The sequence below is a fragment of the Neovison vison genome, chromosome 7 (assembly GCF_020171115.1).
Source record: "Neovison vison isolate M4711 chromosome 7, ASM_NN_V1, whole genome shotgun sequence".
NCBI lineage: Eukaryota > Metazoa > Chordata > Mammalia > Carnivora > Mustelidae > Neogale > Neogale vison.
The window spans coordinates 200,007,493-200,024,781 of record NC_058097.1 but is presented as its reverse complement, the minus strand read 5'-3'; the positions used below and the strand labels follow the sequence as shown (position 1 = coordinate 200,024,781).

General features: G+C 51.6%; 2 protein-coding genes across 2 annotated transcripts; both read right to left on the bottom strand.

Moving 5' to 3' along the window:
* Positions 1 to 11: 11 nt before the first annotated feature.
* Positions 12 to 2,306, bottom strand: SAC3D1 (SAC3 domain containing 1). Its single transcript, XM_044259629.1, has 2 exons — positions 1,612 to 2,306; positions 12 to 621 (listed from the first exon to the last, which is right to left on the bottom strand). Exons 1-2 carry the CDS (start codon positions 2,183 to 2,185, stop codon positions 119 to 121), a joined length of 1,077 nt encoding a protein of 358 aa, XP_044115564.1. The 5' UTR covers positions 2,186 to 2,306; the 3' UTR covers positions 12 to 118.
* Positions 2,307 to 2,861: 555 nt separating this feature from the next.
* On the bottom strand, positions 2,862 to 15,498 carry SNX15 (sorting nexin 15). Its single transcript, XM_044259628.1, has 8 exons — positions 15,268 to 15,498; positions 9,418 to 9,453; positions 9,024 to 9,144; positions 7,748 to 7,863; positions 7,482 to 7,629; positions 6,809 to 6,952; positions 3,736 to 3,987; positions 2,862 to 3,441 (listed from the first exon to the last, which is right to left on the bottom strand). The coding sequence occupies exons 1-8, from the start codon at positions 15,364 to 15,366 to the stop codon at positions 3,335 to 3,337; spliced, it is 1,023 nt and encodes a 340-aa protein (XP_044115563.1). The 5' UTR covers positions 15,367 to 15,498; the 3' UTR covers positions 2,862 to 3,334.
* Positions 15,499 to 17,289: the final 1,791 nt, after the last annotated feature.

Genomic DNA, 17,289 nt, shown 5'->3' with positions numbered 1-17,289 from the left:
ACCAAGCAGAGTTATTGTCCTACAAAACAAATAAAACACTTTTATTGTGTAGGAATTATGAAAAAAGAAACCTGAGGGCTCAGAGCCAGTCCTGGGCTCTGGGAGAGTGCCTGGCTCCTCATGCGGGGGATTTGGGTCTGTCCACACCCTCCTCTTCCTCCTCAGCCATGACCACCTCTTCCAGGGTGCGCCCAGCAAGTTTGCTCCCCACCAACACTTGGCAGGTGCCAGCAGGTGGCAGCCCTTCCTCAGTGTAGCGACCTCTGAGAAACACAACTCTTTCCTGTCCATCCAAGGGCAGTCCGTGGGCCTGGCACAGGTCCCGCGCCTCTTCGGGCCCATCCAGGGCCAGGAGGTGGATCATGAAGCCCAGAGGCAAGGTCTGGCCTTTGGGTGTGCTCAGGGCACGAGCGAGGCGGGCCAGGGCTCCCCGGCGAGCACGGCCTACGTGGCACCGGACAGCGCAGCTCTGCAGGTAGGGCAGGACGCGGAGCAGGCGGAACAGGCGGGCGGTGTTGCCTTCGCGAAAGGCCGAGTCCACAGCCAGGGCCCGGCGCAGGGCCGGGCAGGAACGAAGGGCGTCAGGCAGCTGCAGGACCTCATGCAGGGCCTCCACAGAGCCTGTGAGGGCGGAAGCCAGGGTGAGGAGAACTTGTCTTTCCCATACCAGGCCCCCTTCCATCCCGTCCCGTTAGGCCTCCCTCCCAAAGGTTCGGTCCTCAGCCCCGCCCACCTACCGCCTACCGCAAAGCGCACCTCCGACCTTGGCCCGCCTACTTTCCACTTTGGCCGCGCCCCTCCCCTGGGCCAAGCTCACCTTCCCGCGGGTTTTTTTCCATCAGCCCCCTCCAGAGCCTTATCTGAATGAGTTGCCAGAGCCCCTTCAAACAGTCTGGATCCTCACAACGAAGGGAGGCATTGTTTTTGGATGAGGGAGACAGGCCCAGATGAGTTCACGACTTGCCCGAGGGCTGTCTCAGAGTTCCAATGTAGTAGAATTTGAAGTTTTCTGACTTCAAATCCACAGCCCTTTCTCCACTTGCCCCAAAAAGCTGGCTCAGGTGTCCACCCGGTTAAGGACTTTTATTTGAGGACATTCTGCCTCTGCTTCCCCTCCAGGAGAATCATGGACACTGGAACCTTGGACCACTTTTGTAAACTGGGGCTTCTGACCCATTAGTGGGGTTTGAAACCAAGAGCATTTTATTACAATTAAATACGACAGAATTTATTAGAATAGCACCGTCCGTTCATGGGAAGGATCTAATGTTTTGAAACTTGTGTCAGATATATTCTTGGCTGTTGTGCAGTACTGAAGAGGGAGTTAAAAAAAAGTTTGAAAATCACTAGGCCAATCTTTCCTTTCCCACCCCGTCCTCTCCACTTTTATTACCCCCCAAAAGTTGAGACACAAATAGGGGAAGGGACAGGCCAGAAGGCCCACGTGAGGGTTCAGTGGATCCTGTGCATTGACTCGACATACATTTAGAAGGCAGGGATGGGGAGGGAGCTAAAGGTGAGATTGCAAAGCTTCTCTTTCCTTCCCCGGCCTCCATTGTCCCCACGGAGGCACCACCTCGACCCCGAACCGCCGCGGAGACCCCGACTCACCCAGATTATAGAGCAGAAAGAGACCCTGGAAGGCGGCCTGGCGGGGATGCGGCCCGGCGCCCTGCGCGTAGCAGCGCCGCAGGGAACCGAAGCCCTCCTGCACCTGGGCCTGCAGCAGCACCGGGTCCGCCGGCCCGCGCGCCCCGTCCGGCCCCAGCCGCGCCACCACGGCCAGCAGCACGGCCAGCGCCGCCTCCAGCACCGCCGCCGCCTCGGCGTCGCCCGCGCCCTGCAGGGCCAGGTCCAGCCGCACGGCGCGCAGCCGGTCCGCCACGAAGCTGGCCACCTCCGCGCAGGATGCGTCGGCGCGCTCGGCCACCTCGCCGGCCAGGTAGCGCACGGTGGCCAGCAGCACGGACGGCGGACGCAGCTGGCTCGGCGGGGGCCGCGCCTTGCCGGCGGCCGGCCGCTGGTACTCCTTCACGGCGCGCTGCGGGTCCGCGCGGGGCGGGTCGCTACCGCACCCCGGCGCCACCTCGAAGCGGTGGAGGCGGCGCTCCTTTTCGCGCTCGGCGCGCTCGGCGGCCGGACACATGTCTGGGCAGGTGCCCATGGGCAGCTCGCAGCCGGCCATGGCGGCGCTGAGGGGAAAGGATAGGGTCTCAACATCCCGGAGACGACGGCGGCCGCTCGCCCCATTCTAGGAAAAGGCAGACGGAGGGCGGCCGGAGCTCGAGCGCTGGGGCGGGCGGATCCCAGCTGGGCCCCGCCTACCCGCCCTACCGGGCTCCCGCCGTCCTCTCACCGAGTCTTGTCCCCTCCCACAAGGCCTGGAGTAGGCCTCCCGAGACGCACTGCGTTGTAGTTCAGCGCCGCCACTTCCGATTCAAGCGCGGCCAAAGCGCCCAGGATGCACCGCGCCCAGCCCAGCCCACTCCCATGATGCACCAGCCTGTAGTCCCTCCCGCAACCAATCGCTTTGCCGGAGAGGCGGGGGGACGCCCTCCGGGATTCAGCTAGCCAAACCGTGAAACCTCGCGCTTAGCTTTTGGGCACCGCCCAAGATGGGTAACCCCAATTTCGGTTCCTCTTCGTCATCCCCTTCACCCAGTAACTTGGCTCAATGGGCCTTACTGTCATTTTCTACTCGTTTCCCTGGAGACTGTTCTCCCCATTTTCTAATCAGGGGTCATCAGACTTTTCCTGCAAAGGCCCAGATAGTAAATGCTTTGGGATTTGCAGGTCGCAACTGGGCAACTCGGCAACTATTCACCTCTGCTGGTGCAGCAGGAAAGCAGCCACAGACAGTATCAAGTGAACGAATCTGTGTTCCAACAGAATTTTATTTTCAATACTTAAATTTCATTAATTTTCATCTGTCACAGAATACTATGCTTTTGATCTTTTTTTCAACTATTAAAAAATGTAAAAACCATTCCAGCTCATGAGCCTTACCAAAAAAAAAAAAGGCCTTGGGCAGGATGCAGCTGCAGGCCATGGTCAGCAGACCCCTGTTCTAGATGGGTGAACGTCTAGCTCAGGACCAGGGGTGCGGCCCCCACAAGATACACAGGCGGGATCAGAAGTGTTTTGTCCTGATTCCAAAGTGGCAGTTCGGTCAAGGAGCTCTGAATTCGTATTTGTCTCATTGTTGGTCCAGTTACATACAGAAATGACCCCTAGAGTTACAAGACCAGGACCCTGGGCCAGGCCCCAGGGAGTGTGAAAGGGAGTGGCTGGCAGTGCTGGGCTACTAGAGTGCTGGGCTGGGGTTCACTCCTCCTCAGGAGGGGAGCTGGGACAGGTGCATGTGCAAGATTTCTTCTGCTCTCTTCAAGTACTCAGCTGCCTTCTTCTTCACACCCTCCCTGCGGGCAGGTGATGGGTCACCTGTGGAGAGAGAATGGCTGAGATCCCTGGGTTCAAAACCCTTGGCCAAGCCCCTTAACGGCTCACAGAGCATCAACATGTGTCTTTCCCCACCTCCCTGGAAACCCCATCTATTTGCCCCATTTTACAAATAAGAAAACTGAGGCCACAAGAGGTAAAGAAACTGCCGGAGGTTATGCAATTGGTCAGTGGTGGCAATTCTGATCCTTGACTGGTTTGTCTCTCACTTTCCGTTCCCTTCACACCACCACCCGAGACTCCAGGCCTGACCTTCCACGTTCCAGTCGTACTCACCAGGAACACCCTGCAGCAGGATGTGTACACCATCCCGGTAGCCCTGCAGAGCTGCAGCGTAGGCACCTGCCTTCTCATCCCGCAGAGCCTGGGTGATGAGCTCTGTGGCTTGGCTCAGGTAGGCAGGGGCCGGCCGGCCTTCCTCGTCCTCCTCCTGCCCTCCAGGCTCCCAGGGTTCCTGGTCCAGCCTTTCAGTCTCTGCCTCTATCGCTGCCAGCTCACCCATGTGGGTTGGACTGGGGCCCGCACCTTCTACAATCAGATATGGAGGGCTCAGGCCAGGCTTCCCTCCATTTCCCAGGGCCTGAAGCCCCTCCCCAGACCTCTCTTGCCCATCAGGGTACCAACCTGCTGCAGATGGAGGGAAGCATTGCCCAAGGAAGTCAAAAGCCATTCATATATAACAGACTGGCCATGATTGATTTAATTGGTGGAGTTCCTATGCTTTTGTAAAGACAATGTTACCTTCCTAATTCTTTCTTTAGGTCTGTTATTAACATTAGTTTGCGGGGTCTGGGTCACTGGACCTACTTCCCTCCTGACTACAGTTGATCTACAAATCTAAGAATTCCCACCACAAAGTTTAACTGAAGGACGCCAGACCAGGGCAGAAATGCTCCAAACCCTGGAATGTCAGAGTAACAGATGCAGAGAATCTCACATCTTACAACTTCAGCTGAGGACCCAAACAGGAAGACAGTGGGTGGTGGGTATCCTCCAATTCCAGACAGGGCTCCTTATAGACCCCAGGACTGGAAAAAAGGAGGCCAAACATCCCCTCTGCAGCTTATACAAGAGAAGGCTAGGGGTGCCTGGGTGGCTCAGTGGGTTAAAGTCTCTGCCTTCGGTTCAGGGTCCTGGGATCGAGCCCCACATCAGGCTCTCTACTCAGCATGGAGCCTGCTTCCTCCTCTCTCTCTGCCTGCCTCTCTGCCTACTTGTGACCTCTGTCTGTTAGATAAATAAAATCTTTAAAAAAAAAAAAGTTTCTTTAAAAAAAAAAAACAAAAGGTAAGGCTAGTGATTTGGCCCATCTTTGGTGAAAAGGCCTTTGGAGGGAAGGTGCCAGAAACAGAAGCACCAGGGTGCACGACTGGCCTGGAGGGGGAGGGGCGGGCATTTCTTTTAGCTCCAACCCAGTGACCCCAGGAGGAGACTGGAGGGCCTCCTGAAGGAAGTGAAGATGACCTCTCACTTCCCAGCTGCACATACAGCCCTCCCTATGTTGCTCATGGAGCAGAAGGCAGAGAAGTTCCGGGGATGCCCTAACGTGAGTTCAAGAGTCTGATGATGCATGTGTTGAAGAGTGAGACAAGTGCCAGCTCCTTGCTTGGACGATTCTGATGGTGAGGGACTGGCTAGAGGTGCCCACAACAGTGGGACAAGGAGGCAACGCAACATCTGAGGGAACGGTACTTCCAGGCTTTCGCGGGGCAGGAGTTGGGGAGTTAAAATTTTCTTTCCTTTTTTTTTTTTTCTTTAGGATTTTATTTATTTATTTGACACAGAGAGAGAGAGATCACAAGCAGCAGGCGGGGGGGGGCAGTCAGGGTGGGGAGCAGGCTCCCTGCTGAGCAGAGAGCCCGATGCGGGGCTTGATCCCAGAACCCTGAGATCCTGACCTGAACCGAAGGCAGAGGCTTTAACCCACTGAGCCACCCAGGCACCCCAAGTTTTCTCTTCTTTTTAAAGATTTTGTTGGGGCGCCTGGGTGGCTCAGTGGGTTAAAGCCTCTGCTTTTGGCTCGGGTTGTGATCCCAGGGTCCTGGGTTCGAGCCCCATGTCGGGCTCTCTGCTCAGCGGGGAGCCTGCTTCCCCCTCCCCTCTCTCTGCCTGCCTTTCTGCCTACTTGTGATCTCTGTCTGACAAATAAATAAATAAAATCTTTAAAAAAATAAAGGTTTTTATTTAAAAAATATTTTTTTATATTTTATATAAAAAAAAATAAAGATGCTTAATCAACTGAGCCACCCGGGCATTCCAGAGTTCGGGAGTTTTCTTATGGGGCAAGGGAATGTCTGATGGGAGCTACTGACAGGAGTCTTGACGGTTCCAGTCAGAGCATCTGGCCACCGGGCACCCGTGGGGGTTCAACTAGGGCCTGGGGGCAGGCCCCGGTGACACCACTCCCTCCTTTCCCCCTAATCCCTTCTTTCCTATCCCAGCTATGGAGGGGCTGAAGGAGCCCCTGGAACAGGAGGAAGCAGAACGAGAGGAGTAAAAGGACACCCCTCCCAGGTGAGTGGGGCGGCGATATGGAGCTGAAGAACTGGGCGGAAGACTGAGGTCCCCATTTGGATCGGACCCGGGGCGGGGAGCGAACCCAGATGCCTGAAACCGATCACAAAGCTGACGGTCTGCCCAGGAGGTCACCAAAGGCCAAAGAAGAAAAACCAACAAAATAGGCTTCAGAATACGGCAGGATTCCAAACTGAAACCCTTTCACAATGATCCCGAAGCAGAAGAGCCGATTCCACACCCCAGCTGGAGGAACCGCACAGAGTCGGAGACTTTGAGAATGAAAAGGTCCAGTGTCTCAGAGCCTGGGACTCTCAGCTCCAGGACCCAGACCTCCACGGGAAGTGGGGAGGCTTCCCGTTCCATGGCAGGTCTGGGGTGCCCCCGCCATGCCTACGCCTCCTGCAAGAGGGCATCCTGTGCTGTTCTCTGAGTCCGAGCCTCACCCCCGACCAGAAGCCTGGCCTGCCTTCCGGATCTGCGGTGTGACCCCGAGCCGGCCAGGACACCCTGACCTTGGGCTTCCAACGTTAGGAACTCAAATACTACCAAGACAGTGTGACCCCTGACTGTTCCAAAGCTTTCTTAGAAGACCCAGCTCTCCCTGACAGACCTCCCTTTCCTTCCCCCGTGGTTGCTCACTGTCCAGGGGCATCTAACTCATGGGCCCTGGCAGCAGGGTGCCTGCTTCCACTGCTCACTGAGGCTGTCCACTGCCCGCGGGGGGGGGGGAGCGTGTTTCTAGGATTTACAGGTGCTACGCATGTTGGTCAGCGGCTCTGCCCCCCTCTCCTTGCCCCACCACAGCCCCCCTCGGCTTGTCCCAGCTTGTTACCTTCCCTGGAGAACGGGTCGAAGAGGGCGAGCTCGGCCTCTGTGAGGGGGCCTCGGGCAGGGGAACTGGACGCCTCCTCGGTGCTCCCGCAGTTAAAGAGGAGATCCAGGGCCTCCTGGGCAGGGCTGGACGGTGGGGGATCCGCTGTGGAACCAATCATTGGGGACATTCATGCCCGTTCTTGTCATTCCCAGCTTTCAAATACAATTACCCTCTCACTAACTCCTTGTGGCGCCCAAGGGCATCGACAAGCCCACTCTTCATATGGGTTGTACCCCTTTTACAGATGAGGAAACTAGAGCCTAGGGGCGCCTGGGTGGCTCAGTGGGTTAAGCCGCTGCCTTCGGCTCGGGTCATGATCTCAGGGTCCTGGGATCGAGTCCCGCATCGGGCTCTCTGCTCAGCAGGGATCCTGCTTCCCCCTCTCTCTCTCTGCCTGCCTCTCCATCTACTTGTGATTTCTGTCTTTCAAATAAATACATAAAATCTTAAAAAAAAAAAAAAAAAAAGAAACTAGAGCCTAGAGAAGGAAAATGGCCTGGCTAGAGCTTCTCAGCACGTTAGCAGCAGAGAAGCTGGGACAGACCCCAGAATTTTTACTAAGCTCACCGAGGAGGGAGTGTGTCCTCTCCAACACCCTCCAGCCCTGGCTCCCATCCTGACAGAGATGTACCTGGCACCTCCAGTTCCTCCAGGCCTCTCCTCTCTGCAGGGAGCGGCTGGGGCAACCAGGGCTCCTCAGGGGGCGGCGTGGGGATCAGAGGGGGCGGCAGGATGTGGAGGTCTCTGGACATGTCGGAGGGCCGGGTCACCTCCCCACCCTGCAGGAGAGAAAGACAGGGACGGGCAGCAGGGATGGGGGGGTGGCCTCAGGGTGCAGCCCAGTGGGCAGGGAGCTCTCCCAGGCGCTGGGGAGGAGGGCCAGGCAGCGACACATACCCGGAAGAAGGCCTGGAGCTGCGGGCTGTTGTTGAGCGCAGGGATGTGCACAGTGAAGCGAAGCAAGTCCTCGGCCCCCTTCCGCCGCTCTTCAATCACTGAGGCCTCGAACCGGCCTGCAGCCCCCAGGACGAGAAATGGGGAGAGAAGCAGTGATGCACAGGGGTCACTTTCCTTCTTCTGCCACGGAGAATCCCAGCAGCCAATGGCTCTCCTTCCCATTCTCCTTGCTCCTGGGGGAGCAACCTTCCTGGGCTCCCCCAAGGGGGCAGGGACCAAGCTCCCTCGTCCTCCATGTACCAGATGTTTATCAAGCACCTACTACGGTGCAAGGTTCAGCAGGTGAATGGGAGGAAGGCACGGTGTCCGCTGTCACAGGATCACATCCCAGACAGGGGAGGCGGGCAACCCACAAGAAACAAAATAATCTCAGATGGCTCTGATGCAACGGAGAGGAAGGTTAAGGCTGAGGGAGGAGAAGTGACTTGCCTAAGGTCACACAGCAAGCAGCTGCTTTTTCCCACTCTCCCTGCTCTGTTCTAGGTATGCTGCGGAATTAGCTACCTCGGACCTAGCAGCCGGCTACAGTGCCCGCAGCCTGGCACCACCCTCCGGCAGCAACCCTGCACCTCGCTGTGAAAGAGTATCTCCTGTGAGTCTAGAGATCCAAACAGCAGCTCACTCCTGTCCACCAGAAATACGTCACGAGTGGCATGTGCAATGACTAATTTTCTCTTAGCCACGTTAAAAAGAAACAGGTTAACTCAACTTTAGTAATACATTCCACTTAACCCGGTATATCCGAAATAGTCTCATTTGCACGTGTGATCGATATATAAATTATTGCCACAGTTTACAGTCTATTTCAGTGGGCATTCGACCCATACGGCAAGCCTCGGCTCAGACTCACCACCTCTGGCTCACAGCTGCTGCTTCTGGCAGCGTGGTCCTAGAGGTGACACCAGCTCCTGGGGAGGAATTCTGGTTCTGCCACTGACAGGCCAAGCCCCTTTAGGACCCTGAGCCTCAGCTGCCTTGTCCTGGAAATGGGGCTAAGGAAATGGACTGCTGAAGGGCTCCACACACACTGAAGGCTAGGCTGCTCTGAGCCTGCCTCAGTTTCCCCAGGTGTGAAATGAGGCTGTCTCTAAGGGCCCCCCCAAGTAGTGCTTCTGCTGGGGGTTTTGGGCCCCCATCAGGCTCCCTCCACCAGCAGGGGTCCCCTCTGCCCACCTCTTCCTCCATCTCTGGCCTGAATGCGTAGATCAACACTCACCAAACACCTGGGCGCGGGGGAAGGCCGGGAATTCCTCCAGGCGGCGGAAGAGGTTGCGGTGGGTGTAGGCCAGGTCCCCGTGCAGCTTGCGGAAGTCGCTGTACCGCTTCCAGACCACCACCTGCCAAGGATGCAAGACTTGACCTAGGCTGGCAATGGTGGCAGAGGAAAGAGGCTTTCCCCATTCCCAGCCTGGAACAGCACATGCGTGCCTGTGTGCGTGTGTGAGTGCGTGCCTGTGTGTAAGCGTGCGTGCCTGTGTGCGTGCATGTGTGCATGTGTGGCTTGGGGCAGAGGGCCAGTTCCTCCCAGGGCTGAGGAGTTACCAGCTGTTCCTTTGCTGCTCCTGCATCTGGACCTGGGGAATGGTCCCCCTTCCTCCCAGGAGCCTCACCTCTTTGACATCCTCTGGATCCTTCTTTGAGATGAACTGAGGAAGAAAGGCAAGAACCAGATGAGACCAGAGGCTGACATCTGACACCCCATCTCCCAGTAAAATCCAGCGACGCCCCGGGTACCTCCCAGCCCTCATTGTGGCCTTTGGCTGTTGGCCACTGGTATCAAGGGGTCCTGGCTTCAAGACTTTGTGTCACCTGAAGCAGTTTTTCTTTTTTAAAATTTTATTTATTTATTTGACAGAGAGAGATCACAAGTAGGCAGAGAGGCAGGCAGAGAGAAAGAGGGAAGGAGGCTCCCTGCTGAGCAGAGAGCCTGATGTGGGACTCGATCCCAGGACCCTGAGATCATGACCTGAGCCAAAGGCGGCGGCTTAACCCACTTAGCCACCCAGGCGCCCTGAAGCAGTTTTTCTATCTTGTGCTAGTTTCTTCATCTGCCAGATGGAAGGATCCCATCCAGACCCCTTGGTCCTCAGCCCAACTTTTATCTCAATTGCTTCACGAATTTGCATGTCATCTTAGCATGCAAAGGGGCCACACTGATCTCTGCATCGTTCCCGTTTTCTGTGTGTGCTGCCGAAGCGAGCACTATCTCCCTTCCTTTGAAGGCCCGAGTCCCTGCATCTCCTTCTGAAACTAGAGACCCTCCAGTTCTCTAAAAAGTGAGGTTCTGTCCCAGAAGCCACTCCTTCCTGAAGTGAGGAAGTCTCTGTGGGCAAACACTCCTGAATGCAGAAGACAGCACCACTGGGGTTGCAACCCCTGGAAGAGAAGAATGGGGTCTGAGCTGGAGAGAAGACTCTGTACTCACTATGGTATATTCATAATAATTAGAAAATAACACTGCAAGGGCGCCTGGGTGGCTCAGTGGATTAAAGCCTCTGCCTTTTGCTCAGGTCATGATCCCCGGGTCCTGGGATCTAGCCCTGCATCAGGCTCTCTGCTCAATGGGGAGCTTGGATCCCTCTCTCTCTCTGCCTGCCTGTGATCTCTGTCTGTCAAATAAAAAATAAAATCTTAAAAAAAAAGAAAGAAAATAACACTACAGTGTGGACTACTTGATAGTTTTCCAGAATCCCCTTTAATTATCCTAGATCCCGAGGCAACAGATAGGATTAACATGCCCATTTACCAGTGCAAGATTACACAGCACATTTTGCAAATGACCTATCTGATAATAAGCTGATATCCAAAATATATAAAGAACTCCTACTCAATACAAAAAAATGGCAGAGAGAGGAGCCTGGTGGCTTAGGTCATGATCTCAGGGTCGTAAGATCGAGTCCCATGTAGAGCTCCGTGCTGGAATCTTAAAGATTCTCTCTCTCTCCCACTTTTTCTGTATCCCCCACTGGGTCAAGGAAGGAAGGAAGGAAGTGAAGAAGGGAGAGAGGGAAGAAGGAAGGAAGGGAGGTAGGAAGAGAGGGAGGACACGAGTAAAGGTAACTAAATAAATCCCAAAAAAGGGGAGGCAGAGGACCTGAATAGATGTTTCTCCAAAGAAGATATACAGATAAGCAACAAACAGATGAAAAGATATTCATATCACTAACCACCAAGGAAATGCAAATCAAAGTCACAATGAGATACCACCTCACGCCAGTCAGAACAAAAAGGTAAGAAATAACAACTGTTGGTGAAAATGTAGAGAAAAAAACTTTGAAGCACTGTCTGTGGGGATGTAAATCAGTGTGCCACTGTGGAAAACAGTATGGAGTTTCCCAAAAAAATTAAAAATAGAAATACCACTGGATCCGGTAATTCCACTTTTGGGTATTTACCCAAAGAATATGAAATCACTAATTGGAAAAGATATATGCACCTTTATGTTTATTGCAGCATTACTTATAATAGCCAAGATATGGAAGCGCTCTAAGTGTCCACCCATAGGTGAATGGATAAAGGAAATGTTGTAGATACAGACACTGGAGTATTACTTAGCCATAAAAAAGAATAAAATCTTGTAATTTGTGCCAACATGGATGGACTGAGAAGATACTACACACTCCGTGATTTCACTGATACATGGAATCTAAAAAACAAAACAAAATAAACAAAACCAGGAACAGACTCATAAATACAGAGAAGGAACTGGTTGTTGCCAGAGGGGATGCAGATGGAGAGAATCAGTGACATAGATGAAGCAGATAAGAGGTACAGACTTCTAGTTCGACAATAAATAAGTCATCGGGATGAAAAGTACAACACAGGGAACAGTCAATAATACTGTAATAACTTTGTATGGCAACCGATGGTGAACTACACTTACCATGGTGAGCAATTCCTAATGAAGATAAATGTCAAATCACTATGTTGTGCACCTGAAACTAACATAAGATTGTAATATTCTATGTCAACTGTACCTCAGTTGAAAATAAAAATTAGAAAAAAAAATCACATACCAAGTATGAGGGACTGCTAGGATCAAAACCCTGGCCTTTGCTTTTCATGCCAGAGTCAGCCTGAAATATCTTGGGTAAAAGAAACTAGATTTAAAAACTGCTCAGGAATATATATGCCTGACAAAGGAGTCAGATCTAGAATATAGAAAGAACCAGAGATCAGTACTAAAGACAAAACAACTTGACTTTCAAAACTGGGCAAAATATTTGAGCAGGAACCTCCCACAAAAGAAGGTGTTTCAATGGGCAGTAAGATAACGAAAATATGGGGGCACCTGGGTGGCTCAGTCAGTTAAGCGTCTGCCTTTGGCTCAGGTCATGATCCTGGGGTCCTGGGACTGAGCCCTGATTTGAGCTCCCTGCTCAGCCGGAAGCCTGCTTCTCCCTCTCCCCTTCTGTGATCTCCCTCACTTTCACGCTCTCTCAAATAAATAAATAAATAAAATCTTAAAAGAAAAAAAGATGAGAATATGCTCGATATCATTAGTCATCAGAGAAATGCAACTTATACCCCAATGAGGTATCACACACCCACCTACCTAAAATGCTGAAAACTGAAGATGCTTAAGTACTCGTGAGAATGGGAGTATAAAACGGTACTTTGAAGTACCGTACCACTTTGGAAAACTGGTAAATTCCTTCCTTCCTTCCCTTCCTTCCCTTCCTTCTCCTCCACTCCCTTCCCTTTCTTCGTTTTTTAATGATTTTAAAAGCAATCTCTACATCCAACGTGGGGCCTGAACTCACAACCCTGAAATCAAGAGTTGCATGCTCTAGGGTGCCTGGGTGGCTCAGTTGGTTTAGCGACTGCCTTGGCTCAGGTCATGATCCTGGGGTCCTGGGATTGAGCCCCACCAGGCTCTCCCTCCTCTGTAGGAAGCCTGCTTCTCCTTCCTCTGCTTCCCACTCCCCGTTTGTGCCTTCTCTCTGTCAAATAAATAAATAAGATCTTTAAAAAAAAGAGTCACAGGGGCGCCTGGGTGGCTCAGTGGGTTAAAGCCTCTGCCTTCGGCTCAGGTCATGATCCCAGAGTCCTGGGATCGAGCCCCACGTTGGACTCCTCGCTTGGCGGAGAGCCTGCTTCCTCCTCTCTCTCTCTCTCTGCTGCCTCTCTGCCTACTTGTGATCTCTATCTGTCAAATAAATAAAATAAAATCTTTAAAAAAAAAAAAAAAGAGTCACACACTCCACCAACAGAGCCAGCCAGGCACCCAGAAGCTGGTACTTTAAAGAGCTGACCTAGATAAAAGTTCCTGGAGCAGATCGTAGCACACTTAACATCTCAGAGGCACAAGGAGGAGCCTTTGGAGATAACAGGGGAGGTTTAGGGATCAGTAAAAAAAAAAAAAAAAAAAAAATTGGCCGACTTTGAATTTTCCGGAGCCTCACCTGTGGTCCTGTAAAGACTCAAGGTGTAAAACAAGGACAGCTGCTTTTAATTCCTCAGGGAATTAAAAGATATCAAAAGACTGACAGATCCATTTTTGTTGGAAAGTTCTTCTGTCCCTTTGGATACATTTAGCATAGGGATAAAGGCCAAAAAACAAAAACAAAGACAACAAGAAACAAGTTCTTATCAGGCTCTGGGTATCAGTCACCAACCTGGCCAACTTCCACCCAAAGAGCTACTTAAACACTCTTTTAAATATTTTGTCAGTTTCAGCTAGGATGAACAGCAAAGGGCACATGGGAAACTGGTAATTTCTAGGACAACTACATACGTAGCTATCAAATGACTGAGCAGTTCCACTCCTAGGTACACACCAAGGAAAAATGGGTGCACAGGTCCCTAAAAAGACTTGTACATGAATATTCACACAACTCTACTCATAACAACTAAAAAAATTTTTAGACACAACTCAATTGTCCATAAGAAGGAGAATGAATAAAGAAATGGTGGTATATTTCTACAAAGGACTACTATCACATGGCAAAAAAAAATTACACATGCAACAACATGGATGAATTCCAAAAACATTATATAGAGAGTGAAAAATGCCAAATACAAGTACTTGCTGTGTAATGATTTTATTCGGATGAGGTTCAAGAACCAACAAAACTACTCTTATAGTGAAAGAAGCCAGGACAGTGGTTACCTCTGTGGGAGAAGAACTATAGATGGAAAGATACAAAGAAAGTCTCTGGGGTGAGGAAAATGTTTGTATCCTGATGTGAGCACTGCCTACGCAGATCTATAGGTATGAGAAAATTACTGAGCTGTACACTAAGGATTTATGCACATTATGTATACAGCTTATGTCTCCGTTTTAAAAAATTTACAAGGGGAAACAACAAAAAACTGAGGAATACCAGCATGTGACTTGCAGAGCTGTGTGTAAATGATAAACTGGATACTCATATCTGCTTTTAAATGTAGGGTTGCTGTGCAAGGATAAACAAGGAATTAGCAGCATCGGTTCTCACCAAAATGGCAGACGAACAGGGATAGTAAAAGAGGGAAAACTATTTCTCTTTCAAAGTAATAAAAACATACCGATGTAATGCATGTTACTTGCTTAAAAACCAACAGAAAGATTTATAGGAAAAGGTTTAAGTCCCTTGCAGAACCCTTCCCACCCCCAGTCCGATCATCTTAGGGACTGTGTGTGTGTGTGTGTTTTTGCAGAGGCAAGGGAGACATAAAAAATATGGGGAAAGCTGTTGTAAACATCTAAGATTCTAGACTTAAATCGCTTTAGAAGGAGGGTCTTTGTGTTTTCACTTCCCTTTAATAGTTACTAATGCATCAGTTTAATAGCTGCCTAGTTTAAACTGCGAAAGGTACGAAACAATTTACAGTGAAAAGTCTTCCCCCAACCAGTTCTCGGGTATCATTCTGCAGATAAATTTTATACCGTTCCTTTTTTAAAATTCCTCATAGTTTCCTCTCTGTATCTATAAAATCTGCTTATAACGTTGTTACTGCTTCGTAATCAACTTTAGTCTTTATTGACTTCCTGCTGTGACCATGAAGACAGAGACTTGAAAATTTCTCCGGAACTGTACGAATTTTTAGGCATAGATAGGTTTTTGTTTTTTTTTAAATTAAACTTTTCAAAGGGGTTTTTATGTAAATATCAAACAAACCAGTTAACACAACTTACTCCAAGAGACTGGAGAAATAACTAAGATTTGGACGGAGCCAGAGTTTGGGCGTTAATTTAAAGAAATTCACAGTCTGATGAGCAGACACCACACATCGGGCGTGGGAACCCACCCCTCCCACTCCAAGAGCTGCTGTCCACGCCCTTTTAAAAGGACAGCGCCCTCCCAGAGCCGCACCCCCCCCACCCCGTTAAAGAAGTAAACGCAGGCTCCTACCGCAGCCTCCTCTTAAAGGGGAAATGCATTTCTGCCATCTAGAAAGGGAGCGTCCAGCAGTGCCTTGCCTTAAAGTAAAACACTTGTTAAAAGGGTAAAGGTCCCCTCCGGGCCCCACCTCACCTGCGCGGTCACTTTATACTCCGTGTAGCCCTTGGGGTGGGTCCGGGGGTCGGAGACTGTGTAGTGCCGCAGGAAGTCGTCCTTCGCCTGGCGGGACATGGCAGCCGAGCGGGAGTGGAGCTGACCGCCGGCCTCTGCCTCCTCCACGCCGCCCCCGCCCCTCCGGGTCAGTCTACGCCAGCCGCCGCCGCTCCCGGGCCTGCGCCCGCCTTCCTCGGTCCCAGGGAGCCGGTCGCAAGTGACGGCGCAGTTCTCGACCGCGGTGTGCGTCCAGGGAGCGTCTAAAAAGTTCTCGGTGTCTGGTAAAGCGTAAACTAGGTGATTTGAGAGTTAAGGACTTGGGGAGGTTGGATCACTCCGCTCCGAACAACGTTTAAGTCAGCCCAAGCCTACGTATCCAAAGACTTCACCTCTGCTTCCGGGTTCCCTTCCTTTGGCTACCCACCGAAGTTTTATCGTGTCCAGTGCGTGCCAGGTGTAGCCAATCATTTCCCTGTCTCCTTCCATAGGATTCGCTAGTTCATGTTTTCTGCAAGGGTAGAGGGGGCAAAATTAACCTCCAGAGCAGCAGAATGGTTTCACAGTTTCCGAGTGGTTTCTTAACTACTGGAGCCCAAGTTTCTCATCTCTAGAATGTTTATAGTGTTTATGATAGGAGATATTATAATAGAATCTACTTCAGAGGATGACTTTTTTTTCCCCCTTCCTGGTCTGTCCAGCGTTCACTGCCACCTCTCCATTAGAACCGTATCTTTGTTTGGAGGTGGTTCTGTCTAGGTGTAGCCCTTCAGCTTCCTACCCCAGAATCCAAAGGTGCCAGCTCCTTGCCCCAGGTCCTGTGTGGGGCAGGTCTCTTCCGAAGTCTGAATCTTGAGTTTCTTGAGTGAGGGATAAAGGGCACAACACCAGGGCCAAGGGACCACTGTGTTCCTCATGTGCAGATTGAGCCTCTGGGCACTCTGCTTTCTGAACCTGCTGTTGGGCATCTGGAGTCTGCCATCAGGATGCTGTGAATTCTTAGTATCCCTCCAAGAACCATCCTTTCTGGGGAAGGCAGTTGTGATCCATGTCTGGGGCAGGTCGCTGGGGACCCTGACCAATACCAGGACAGCCAGGTTGTGAAGGTTCAAAGTGGTAGTGTGTGGGTGAAGCATTTAAGGCTCATGGCCACTCTTACAGGGGACACTGTATGGCTAGTTTCCAGAAAGAGACAAAGCCAACTCCCAAATGAGACTCGTGGAAACTCGGACATGGGGTAGATTCTCCAGGAGCTGTTTGTGAGGAGGCTTAGATGGGGTGGTGTCCCCTTGAACAACACACACCTCTAGAAACCCCTTTTAGCATCACTTCTGTTCTCTCAAGCTCTCCCAGCAGGACTGGCCCCAAATCTCTTTCTTGCCCATCATTCTCTCCCCTCCCTGGCCCTGCATCGCATTTCCCAATTCCCCAATTCTCAACTTTTTCTCTTTCTTTGCTCTGTCTCCTCCAAGCCCATTCCTATTTAGATCAGTCCCCCCCAATCCCATTACCCCCCCCACCCCGCCTTCAGACTCCAACTCCACCATTTCCATCACCAGAAAAAGCAAACAAAAGAGATTTCTCCGTGGGCAGGAGAGAGGAAAGCTGCAAAGGCACAGCTGCCAGCCTAGCTCCCCACATTCCCACCCTTGAGGGCCTGACCACAGGATGCAGACTTGCTGCCACGGCTCAGACACCCACCCCCCTCCCCAGGCCTTGGTAATGAGTATAACCTTGTTATTTCCTTGTCTCCAACCATGCAGAATTCATGCTTTAAACCAAGGATGCTGCTTACTAAGCTTTGAGCAGAAACAAAAACCTGGAATAGTATGGTGTAGTCGTTGAATGTGCTGGGTCCATATCCCAGCTCCCCCACCTCCTCGCTGGGTGGCTTTGAGCAAGTCACATTATCTCCCTCCTGGAGGCTCAGTTCCCCTATAGACGGGATCCGGAGAGTCTGTACTGCTGAGGACTGTTCTTCAATGTGATGATACCGGGAAGAGC